Source organism: Lycorma delicatula, chromosome 1 (genome assembly GCF_047948215.1).
Source record: "Lycorma delicatula isolate Av1 chromosome 1, ASM4794821v1, whole genome shotgun sequence".
Taxonomy (NCBI): Eukaryota; Metazoa; Arthropoda; class Insecta; order Hemiptera; family Fulgoridae; genus Lycorma; species Lycorma delicatula.
Window position 1 is genome coordinate 200,743,141 of NC_134455.1, and position 13,132 is coordinate 200,756,272.

At 26.6% G+C, this 13,132-nt stretch overlaps 1 protein-coding gene across 1 annotated transcript in view; it reads left to right on the forward strand.

Annotated features, from left to right (window-relative positions):
• Nucleotides 1–13,132, forward strand: part of para (sodium voltage-gated channel paralytic) — a 544,951-nt gene that overhangs the window by 311,576 nt on the left and 220,243 nt on the right. Inside the window, exons 16-17 of the mRNA XM_075370553.1 lie at nucleotides 5,750–5,849; nucleotides 11,254–11,322. Coding sequence (XP_075226668.1) covers nucleotides 5,750–5,849; nucleotides 11,254–11,322 — 169 coding nt within the window. The remainder of the gene's footprint in view (nucleotides 1–5,749; nucleotides 5,850–11,253; nucleotides 11,323–13,132) is intronic.

Here is a 13,132-nt window from a genome sequence, read left to right on the forward strand (position 1 = left end):
TTTAAAATTTCAAGCTTAGATCTGAAAACATAAAATTTGACTAGACCCATTCTACAATCAGATAAAACATTTTATTTTAACTTAATTCTGTTATCAGATATTAACATGACTAACTTAATATTAAAAGAAATTAAAGGTCAAGACTGGATATGATCTGACAACAGAAAAATAAAAAATAAAAATAAAAATAAAATAAATAAATCTCTGAAATAGTAAGTTCTACTTATTACTTTATTAAGTGATTCATTTATTTTTACTGATGTTAATAATTAATCAAATAGAGTGAATATTACATTTGACAGTTAAAAATTTTTGAACTGTATATAAACACATAATCTATTTTGACTATATATTTCTGAAGTAGTATATACAAAAGCAATTCATTTCCTTTTTGAATAACTGAAGAGTACATTTTACTCCATCTCATTTACCACTATTTTTCCCCAGCTGAATTCCATTCAATAAATTTCCAAGCCATGCATTGTTAAACATACAATTAATTCTAAATCAATTTAATAAGTTGTGCTTTCATATTTCAATATATATATATATATAATATATATTTATATAAAATACAATGAAAAGTATTACTTACAGTGTCCAAAAACTGATACAACCATATGGAAGAATTTTTCAATTTTTCCTTCTTTTGTTGCATGTTTAATTGGGGAAAATTTTGTTATACACTGCAACAGAGAATATTATTCATTGTCTCCAATAAAAAGTGGAGAACCCATGGTGAAACCTTTTTCTTGTATATAATACTAATTATTAAATTCAAAATAATTAAATTATTAAATACATAAATTTAATAAGTTTACAGTTTCATGTTTTTTTATTATTATCTATTTCTAAGTCTATTAATATCTTTTTAATTATATGTATGGTTCTTCCAGTATCAATTTCATTATATATAAGAAAAAAGTCTCACCATGGGTTTTCCACTTTCTGCAGTATTGGCCAATATATTTTTTATAAATGACCTAGAAAATAATAATTTACGTAGCATTATAAATAATTTTCAAATTTTTCTGTATAAAAGATACGTTGACGACATTTTAATTATATATAACCAGCAATGCAACGATGATGAAAGTAAAGTAATAAATGAAATGAATTCTTAAAATAATAATATCAAGTTTTCCTTAACTCAAGAGAATAATAATAGTAATTTTTATACATGAAAACTAACAAAGATTATAAAAATAACAAACTAAAAGTTGATATTTTTAGGAAACCCACCAAGCAAAATATAATAATACATTATGAATCGTTTCATCATTGAAACCAAAAAATGGCTACATTTAATACCTTGATATATAGAGCCTTAAAATATTTTAAATATGATGATATAAAATTAAAAACTGAAATAATAATATTAAGTACATCACTGTAATGAACGGATATAATAAAAATTTAATAGATAAATTACAAAATAGAATAAAATACAAAATTTTCATAAAAGATAACATAAAATTAAACAATAGCAATGGCGATAATAACTACACTAAAATCTAGTATAATATAAACTGTAGAAATTTCAACAGAATATTTAAATTATTTGGTTTAAAAACTGCATATATAACTAATAATAAAACAAATAAACAATACAGATCCATCTAAAACAATAAAAAAATTGTAATAATTTAGATGGACAAGGTGTATATAGCTTAAATAGTGCAGATTGCGAATTAAAATACATTGGTAAGACCAATCGGTCATTCTCAATTTGAATACAAGAACATAACAATGTAATAAAAAAAGCCAAATAGAAAAATCTAATTTCGCTAAGCATATTATTATAAATAACAATCATAATTATAACCCAGATAATTTTATTGACGACTTAGAAGAGTAGTACCATATATATCTTAATAATGATAAATTAATAAATGAACAAACAAGATTTGAAAATGATATATTATATAAATGAGTACTAAACAATAAGTGTAGAGTGAGTTGACCATATCGTTCCCCTGCCATTTTACCATAACGACGGAGACATTCATTATGACAGGATGTTAAATTGACGCAATTTTAACACATGACGACCACCTTAATGTATTTTACACACTTTACATAACAATTCTACTCATGATTACGAAGTTTTAGTTAATAAAAAAATTTAAGTTCCTGAAGATGGAATTCGTTTCCAAAAGCGCTAGGACGCATTAAAAGACTTGGTAAATGGGTTTTATATTTTAATTATTTACTGTATAATCATACCAATGGGCTATGTTTGATAAATTTATTATAAACCTTGTTAATTTGGAGTGTTAGGGGAAAAGCTATCTAAAATTGTTGAATTTTGGTTAGTGAAATTTAGATCCTTATTCACAGACTTAGTCTGAAATGTACAAGAATGTGGCAATTTGTTACAAATATTCAGTGAAATTGAACGGAATTGCTTTTCTCAATTAAATTACTATTCCTTTCTTCAGTATGTTTCATTTTATTCAAATTCATGTCATTCATTTACAAGCCAACTTTGAAATTATATAGTTCTGAGTATAGCAGTAAACTTTACTTGAAACAAAAAAATAGATATATAAAATATGCCAAAAGTACAAGTTGAAATATTGTAACACTATTTAACAAAAATAAAACAGAACAATTACTGTAACATATCAATCGAATGTTAACTGAACTTTGAAACTTAAAAATCAATACATATGATTTAAAACCTACATTAAAAAAAATTGTGACAAAACAAATATATTCATTGTTGAACAATAAGTAAGGTCTGACACAAGTGAATTACATTAAAGAACACATGTAAACATCACTTATGTATTAAAGCATTATTTTATGCTTTAACACAAAAGAAAGAATTAAATGCAGCATTTAATACATAAGAAAAAATATGAAACTCATTTAAAGTAGGGTTGTTGAATGATGTTATTATTTTTTTTTGTCTTTCATTTGCAGTAGAACAAACTGGAGTTTTTTGAAGTAAGGATTTCTGTCAGCAGACAGAACCACAATCTCAATGTGGGGGGAGTAACTGTAAACAAAAGTTATTATTAATCTGTTATACAAATTAAATGTATTACAGTAAAATGTAAGCTTTTTTTTGCTTTCCTAGTTTTTGTTACATTACAAATAATGTTTTCTCTTCTGCCTTTGCTGCTGCTATTCCTATTCAGTTTTTGAGCTGCTCTTCATCAACTTCATGAAAGTGTGTGGGAGTGGGTTTCCACACACTTTCTGTATCAGTTTCATTTTCTTAATTCTAATGTTCTAGATATCAACAAAAAAAACATTGCAATCTAGCCCTTAAGTCCAAATTCTACTAAAATTATTTTTTAAAAGTCCCTCATATACACTTAAAATAACTGATTGTTTCAATCCCATGTGGCATCTCATTCAGTTTTAGATAGTGAATTTTATATAGCGTTTCAAATTTTCAAGTGTTTGTTTTCTTCTTCTGCCTTCCATACCATTACATTGCCATTTTGGAAGAAAATCTTCAAACTGTGTGTATTGACAAAAAATCTTACGGTTTAAAATTATATCTTGTTCCAAGGGCTGTGATAAAAGTAATCTGTTTGTCTACAGAAAAATACAGCTTTTTTCCACTTTCATTAATCAGTGAACCATTAATTAAATGAGTTAATGAATTACCGATTAAAGAGCAGTAGCTTTAAACTTTCTCTGCATCAAATTGTAGATTTTCTGTTTGAAACCCTCACTTTTCTGAAACAAAAAGTTCCACTTAAATGAACAACTTTTCTGTGGACCTTGCACTTTTGTTTATTTTTTATACTACCATTAATGAAGCCAAGATTTCTTTGAGTCCTTGTGACTTCTGAGATATTCCTATAAAAACTGATTTCACTTTATGAAATATTTTAATGAAGAGCAAAGAAGATAGTCTGTTTTATTCTGTTTCCTTCCAGGGGTGTAGAATTCTTTCTTTTCAACTTGAATACTGTTCAGAAAGGATTAACAATTTAGACAAGTATCAAACACACTAAATAACTGAACGAGGGAAATATTTATTTGTTTTAGTTTTTATTTATTTTTTGTCATTTTTCTATGAAGATTTAATTCTGTCTTTGTGCTAAATTTTCAACACAATTTTTTCTGATTTCCAAATTATCCAACTTTGAAATTAATAAATCCATCCAGCTTCTACTTGCTGTTTGAAATTATTGTGGCTCAGATGCTCTACTAGTCTTTTGCTGGCTGCTTTAAGTCTCCTTATATTCCTATAGCCTTTTGTTCTTTAAATAATCAGAAAACAGCATCATCAAAAATATTCACGCAATTTCCAGGTTGTTCTCTTTCATCATCTTCTTTTCACCCTTCTCTCTTTTAAGAAAACATTATCAATAAAGACATTCTGTTTTTTTGAACATATAAATAATTGAATACTGTGATTCAAACTTACTCCTAATCATTTTCATGAACACACCTTGATCCAGTTTATTAATTACGAGACTTGGCTGATAAATTTGCACACTAGCATGATACAGAGAGACAAAAGGTACTGTTGAGTTGGACGTGGCAGAACGTGATAGCTAGAATTCCCCTCTATAAACCTGCAGTAATGCATTGAAATCCGTTTACCGGTTTGTTTTCAGTAGCAGTTAAAATGGATTTGAGTACGGCCAATATGTCAACACGGTTAAAACAGTGTGCAGTGATTGAAGTTTTAACAGCAGAAAATGTGAATCCTATAATATTTCTCATTGTTTAAAAGCAATTTACAGTAGTGAAACTGTTGACAGGAATACTGTGAATGGGTGGGCATTGAAATTTCGTGAATGTGAAGCTAGTAAAGCAACAATTGAGGACACATCTCACAGCGGCCAACCAGTTTCTGTGACTGATGAGAAACATTGAAAAGAAGTGGACAATCTGCTTCAAAGTGATCACCGAATACCCAGCAATGCATCGCAATTCAGTTAGGCATATCTAAAGAACAAGTAGGCCATCTTATTAAGCAATTGGGTTACTGTTAAAATCTGTACACGATGGGTACTGCACAAACTCCCTGATGGCTCTCTGCAAGCTGAAGTTCGAGCCTATTTTACATCCACCATACTTACCAGATTTGGCTTTGTGTGACTTCCACTTCTTCCCTCATCTCAAGAGGGATCTCAAAGGTAATCATTATACCACCAATGATGAGGTAAAGGAAGCTGTGGTTACTTGGATCCGAGAAAGACCACCAGAATTTTTCAGTGACGGAATGCAAAAACTTGTCACATGTTGGGAAAAGAGCATCAGTGTAAATGGGAATTATATTGAAAAATAAATACTGCATTTTATAGCTAAGGTATTTACTTTTATTCAGTTTTATTTCATTCCAATATCTCATTTCATTCCCATGTTATGCATATATGTGCAAAATTTATCAGCCGAGCCTCAACTTTTAGATTTCCTTTGATTTACTAATGCACTTCTTTTTTTTTTGTAGAAATTGTTACCTGAGAAAAACATAAAATAATGAATTGCAATTTAGATTATTTGTGGTACAGTTTTTAATGAAACAAAAAAACTGAATTTAAAAATACATTAATCAAATGTGTCACTAAGTTGAATTCTAATCTGACTTAAGGAATATGTGCCCAATTAGAATTTTTAATTGGTGCAGTCCAAAATAGCAAGGTTTTACTAGTCAGTTTGTAGGGTTTGTATAAGGTTCAGCTATATTGTGGCTTAACTCAAAATCATAATTTCCATCTATAGCAGTTTATTCATTCTAGATATGGTAATTCAATCTTTTCCACTAATGTTTCAGGATCCATCTGTTGATTTAGAAGACTGTACTACAAAAAATAAACACCAAGACAATCCTTTTATTGAACCTGTACAACAACAGACCGTAGTAGATATGAAAGGTGATTTAATTATATAAATTAAATTTATCTATGCATAGTAACTTTAATTTAATTGTTAAATTCAATAAATTTATCTTTAATTGTATGGGATTGTTCACAAGTCAACTGATATGCTTGGTAAAGGTTATTTTGATCCTGTATTTGGAATTAAGCCTGGTTCATTATTATCTTTTATAAAAGAAAATGTGTACTGAAAAATATTATGCATAAAAGAAACATTTCAGGTATGCACAGATTTAGGCTAGTACCTGTACCTCTAGAGTTGATGTGTATTCTTAATCAATATGGTTTAGAAGGGGAACACTAGAATAATATATGAATGAAAATAATATAAATGGTGATATTCACAGTTAAACATAAGTTGAAACTGTGATCATAATTTTTTTTAATTTCTTTGTAATGTATTTTAAATATTAATTCAAAAATGTATATTTTAATATATAATTCTATACATTATGGATTTGCATATTTCACAATATATTTTATATTTCACAATATATTTTATATTTCACAATACATTTTAGTGTATTAAAATGTTATAAATTTCTTGTAAAATTATTATTATTCGTGTGCATTTCAACAGATAACGTAACAAAATTGCATACATTTCATGATTGCAAGAATGGTCATGTAGTTCAAAGTTTACCCTTTTAACTTTTTATAAATAACTTTTTTCACTATTTAACTGAATTACAAATAGGCATAATTTTTACAATATATATTAATTCTCTCCTTTTTGTCCCACACATTTTTCATTTTCTGTCAATTAATTTTTTCCTTCATTATTTTTAATTAATTCCTAACTTTATGCAGTTGTTTTATTTTGAAGAATTTTCCTTATTATTACTTAACAGTAGGAGGTTTGATGAAAATTTAACTACTTGTTATTATACAGAGTATTATATATATGTCTAAAATATGTAATTATTTAAGACATAAGTTGTCATTCAGTAAGTACTAACTGATTCTTAAAAGTTAATTTCAGTGAATAAATAAAAAAAATTGATTAGATCTGCATATGCTAACTTTTAGTCTACAGCAGCAAAAAAGTTTCTGTAGAATGACTTAATCTGTGCAAGAATGTTTTAATATAGTTTATGTTTTCCTACCTAATAATTTGACTCTGCCATCTTAAGACAGTAGCATGCTTGAGACTGTTACTTGTAATGTATTCAATAGATACATATTTGTACGTCAGTTATGATTTTTATTTTTTATCAATTAATTTTCATATTTTGAATCATAATAATAGTTTTCTTTCATCTCAATTGTTTAATTTCAAATAAAAAAAAAATAAATATGACATTTTCATCTTTAGTTTGGAACACTGGATATTATTATGCTGTAATAATAATTATAGCTTCAAAATAGGTTGTAGGAGATATCTTTTACAGATAAAAAATTTCTGTTTTCAGGTAAAAAAATGCAGTAATTTTTTAAGGCCTGCTTCTTGAGAATAGGTCTGTTGCCCCTTATATCTTCAGCTGACTTACCACTAACAAATATCCTGTAAGAATGCTTATATTGACTAGCAACTAACCTTCCCTTAAAATGGGAATCTCAATGGTAAATATAATTCTCATTTGGTGCAGTTTATAAGACGATGCTATTAATACCAAACAACAATTACCAGTTTAAATTTGACTAGCTAAAGAATACAATGAATTTAATTCTCAAATGAGTGATGCAGTGTATGTTATATCACCATAATTGATTGATTAACTCTGTTTATTTAGCAATTTCAAACTTGAATGATTATTATTGAATTACTTGAGTTGATTATTATAGTCTATATCTTCATATCAGTGGTGGTTGGGTTTTTTTTCAGGGGTCTGAAATATCTCATAACTCTATAAATATCCTTGGAAATTGATAAATACCCTTCAGGACAATTCATAAAAATGATTTTAAAAAAAAACAAAAAGAATTTAATTCGAAAGTATTAATTTACAACATTTTTTTCAACCGTAAATTAATTTTTTTTGTTGCAATGAAAGAACAAAGAAAGTTGTTAGTAAAATTCTGTAATAATTTAGTGTTACATTGTTCTTTTCCCTTGTAGCACACAGTTTTTCTGTAAACAGAAGAAAATGATACAACAAAAGTCACGACATGTTATTGCTTTAATTTGAAGGTTACTTCTCTGTTTTTATTGCTTATATTAATTTTTTAGTGTTTTAATAAAGTGTTTTCTGCCTTAACACTCTTCCTATAAAAACCTTTACTCACGTATTGCAGTTGATTATTCAACAAAGAATAAAATGCAAATATTGGCCGATTTCCAATTTTACAAGCTAAGTTATGTTTGATTTTGTGAAAATTTTAACTATTGTATTGATTTCAGTATTGCAAAAAGTTAAAAGTTGAGTGGTAAAAAACAATTATTTAGGTATCTTTTTTAATTACTAGTATATTCATAAATTATATAAATTTTTTTTTTATCTATAAATTAAGTTTGTTTATATTTTTATGTAAAGCACATAAAACAAGATTGCCTGTAGACACCAAATAAAATAGAATTTTTATTTAAATTAGAGAATATTAAAAATAAAAGTTTAATTAGATAATGAAAAATATCAATTCTCTCCTCTCTTTCACAGTATTGATATTTTTAATACACATTTTTAATTGGATATTATTATCCAGTAACAATAATTATATGACTTCAAAATAGGTTATAGGAGATATCTTTTACAGGTAAAAAATTTCTGTTTTCAGATAAAAAAATGTAGTAATTTTTTAAGGCTTGTTTTTAAGGCCTAACTACTAACCTTCCCTTAAAATGGCCAGCTCAATGGTAAATATATTTCTCATGTTCAATTTGGAATCACACACACACAAGTGATTCCAAATTGCTTGGTAATCACTTGGGAGGTAACTCTATAGCCAGAAATAAGAAAAAAAGTTCATACAAACATAGGTCAGAAAACAGTTCATGAGTTTGGGCTTGCAAAACAATTAGCCCTGCTTCCTGCTCCCTCTGTGAAATTAAACCGAACTAATATTTTTGGGGTACAAATTAAAGGGTAATTAGGTGCCTCCTTATGGTTTTTGATCTAAGAAATTGAATAAAAGTAGTCCCAGACCTCTGTCTCACTTAGGTTTTAAGAAAATCAGGGTAAAACATGAACATTTTTTGTTGGAAAATACACTTTTTTAGATTTGGAATAAGTTGTTGAACTTTGTTAATTTACCAATAAACAATCAAAATTTCTAAGTAACTTAGCAGAGAATTTAATTCTGAGAAATTTTATATAAAAATTTATATTAAAATTAAACAGAATTTGACAAGTTCAACTTTAATTAGAAACAAAACACACAAACTGGATCTGGAACTGTTTTTTGAGCAAATAAAAGCAGAGGTGAAAATAATTCTCTTTGACTTAGGCTTGTTATAATTTTAAAGGTGTCTTGTCAGTTTATCAACCATTTTTTACAGAATATGAATAAATTTCAGTAGCTTCATTATTCTTTTTCATTAACTCCCAAATTTATCATTCATCCATACTTGCCCATTAGAAAGGAGACGTGATTCTTTGTAATAATTATATTTCTGTATAATTTATCAATTGTGCCATGACTGAAAATTAAATTATTTTTTGATCTCCTCTTCCTTAATTCACAGCACTTCTCTTCCATCTAATTCTCAGCAATGACAAAATATTTTATTTTCCATTATGTCTTTGTACAAAAGAAACTTATGACACCTGCAGGTATCGTTTTTATATTACAAATGTTATTACCTCTTCTTGAATGACAGAATAATAATGCTATTTTTCTGTTCTTCTGTTTCTCTTATAAAATTTTAAACATTTATCTAAGCAGTTATTATATAACAACTGCTTTCCTATAACTATAGAATTTTTATCCCATCATGTCATATTCTTACTATTATCTCACCTGTAATATTCAACTGCAGGTGCAGAATATTCCATTCTTGTTGTCTTTTGATACCTGTTCTTTATTAGTCCATGTTAAAATTTTGTCTTTGCTTTTATCTTTTTACTAGTTAAAGTTTGCCATTTATTAGTCTCTTCTTCACATATGGTCATTTTTCCACATTTATTAGATTGTTGTTTCGTCATGTCAGACATTGCATTATTCAATAAATAAACAAAAAATTTCTTTATAATTAATTAATCAGATAATTATGGAATCTGATCATAACTTTAAAAAAAGATAAAGAATCATCCTAAATTTTTCTCATAAATAACATTCTTATAAAATAGCAAACTATTGCGTACAGAAGAATGTAAAGCATTTACTTCTTGAACTGAGAAATAGAATAATCTTATCTATTTTTATTGCTAAATTTAAGTTATAAATATTTTTTCTCTTTGACTGTGATCACTTTATTCTTATTACAAAACACACAATTTTCACTGAAAATAAATGTAAATGTAATTATTTGACAGCCATTTTTATTTCTCTTTTTTATTTTATTAAAAATAATTATTTTACTTTTGAATTTTTTTTTATTTCCTTCTACTTAAGTTCCTCTAATTCTCTGTCTTACAGAATGGGTTAGAAAGGTCAAGGCAGAAATCATTTTTATAAAACCTCTCTCTAGTGATACACATAATAATTAATTGTTATTATCAGGGAATAACTGTGTTGTATAAGACATTTTTCTAGTCGGTGGATGAGATACTACAAAATTTTGAATGATCCTTATTCAACTTTTCGTATTATATGATAAGCAGATAATTCCATTTTTGTTTTGAAGTCAAACTCAGAAGATATTCTGTAAATATCAGCCCTGAGCATATCTTGTAAGTTTACTGAAATGTAGTATATAATTAATAAATACACACTACGGTTTATTATTTTTCAGATAAGTTAAAAATAACTCATTTATATTTCTCAAATACCAATATTGTTTTCAATGAGGAACCTAGAACCCAGAATCTATCAATATTTTCTATAACTTTTATTGCTGAGGGACAGTATCCATTGGAAACTATGAAATGAATTAGCTCTGGAGAGGTGTTAAAGTAGATTTTAATATTTATTTCTTGTAAAGTTATTGACTGATCTAGACTTGTTTAGAAGATTAGTATAATATTTAAAATTTTTCAGAAAACAAATGGATTTAGCTGCTTTGATAAAATTTTGCAGGACAAAGGATTCATGTCATTTGTATCTTAAGTAACTTTTAAAAGTAAAACAGATATTGTAATCAATTTTGAATCATTTTCATGTAACGTCATCAAAATATTTCTTTTTTTTAAGCAATTTATCTCTTCATATATCTGATTTTGGTATGTACATAATACAAATTGTTATTCTTCACCTATCTACCTTCATTTGTCTTTTATTTTATTGTAACTTGTGTTTTTAATTATATTAATAATATTGTACTTTATGCAATAATATTTTTGTTATTTATTTATTGTATTTGTAGATGTAATGGTACTGAACGACATTATAGAGCAAGCTGCTGGAAGACATAGCCGAGGTAGTGAACATGGAGGTGAGCTGACTAGTATAAGAATTATATTATCAATATGATCTGTCATATGATGAAATATATAATTAGCAAGTGAAAAAAAAAAAAATATATATATATATTAAAAAAATTAATTTTGCTCATTATTCAGATTTTTTTACTTTTTGTCCATATGTACAGGATTACATAGAAGTTAATTGATATATGAATGTGAGAAATCTTCAAAAAAGAATTACCGTTCAATCATTTATATTTTTTCTTAAATATTAAAAATTTGTGTTCATTATTGATGTTAAGCTTGACAAAATTTCTTCATGAAGTAAGGAGAATTTTTCCAAGAATTTATTTTTAATTGCATAATAAACTCAGAGTACTGATAATTTTTCGTTTGGCATAATAATTTAAAATCTAATTAACTTTTTTTATTTTCTACGTGAAATGCTTTGTGTACTTAAGCAATCTTTTATGATCTTGCAGTGAGAAATTAATATTGGAATGTAATTCAAGAATTTCTTTTGAGGATAATATATTTTGTAAATAGATTTTAATTATATTTCTTCTGTTTCATTGGTAATATGTATAATTTAAATTGAAAAATGTTAAATTTTATGTACGTTTTGTCTTCTCTTGTCTTAATTAAGTTCATTGTGCTTTATTTTATGATTTAAACTACATTATTTTTTTAATTTTTGCTCTTTTTAAATTAAGGTATCAGGAACATAGTATTTAATGTTAAATAATGCTGTTACAAATACTAGAGGATGTTGGGTGTTTGCTTATATCATAGGTGTATCAACAAATTGATTCAATTTATATTAAACTTGGCTTGAAATTAGATATTAACTATTAGTGCATTTATTAATAATGTTGTTTTAGTGTCAGATTTAAACATAAGCAGTTAAGTTTTCAGTGAACAGTTCTAATTCTAATTTTTTGCGATTAAACTAAAATGCAAACACACTGTGCATGAACCTATGCTTAAATGTGCTAATGTGTAATGTGTGTTTTCTTTCATGTTCACCAAGAAAGTTGAAAATTTCTTAAATCTATCAACAGCTTTCTAAGTAAAATATCTCCTTTTGTAAAGTTGTACATATTGAATTATTGTATATATGTTGTAAATCGGAAAACATGGTCTTATAAAATAGAGTAAAAATATGTCCTCCACTTGTTTTAATATCCAGTTTGATTCTGACCATCACTTATATATGTATTCATTATTTTATTTATTGCATTTTTTAATTTTTAATTTATAAATGCATTTTTCATGAAGAAATGTTGTTAATTTTTTGTGTACTCATTTTGTACGTAATGTTTGCATGTTTTTGTTGTTTCTTTTCATTTAACTGCCGTCAGTCACTTATGGAATTTTATAAATAAATGAATTCCTATATTTTAGTTATAAGAATTATAAACTGTTTTATATATATTAATATTACACAATATTTACACAATTTTTTTCTAAAATTGAATGCATGTGTACAGTATTGTGAGTGGTCTCTCATGTATGTACATGTGATACATTGGAAATAAAGAGAGAAAAAAGCGATTTCTCTTTACCCTCCAATTATATAAGTACTAATCCATGGATAAAATAATCTGCCCGAGTATTTAGCTGGACAAATTAAAAAAAAACCTGTGGATTTGCTTAAAAAGAATATGAAAAACGACAATATACATTTCTATCAAACCAGAAAACAGAATTGTTTTTTTGTAACTCTGTAATACTTTACATGTTATAAAGGGCCTTATTATGATTATATTGCTTTTTTAAATAAATGATCAACCCACTTAAAAGATCTTCCCAACAATTTATCTGAAATAAAATTATATG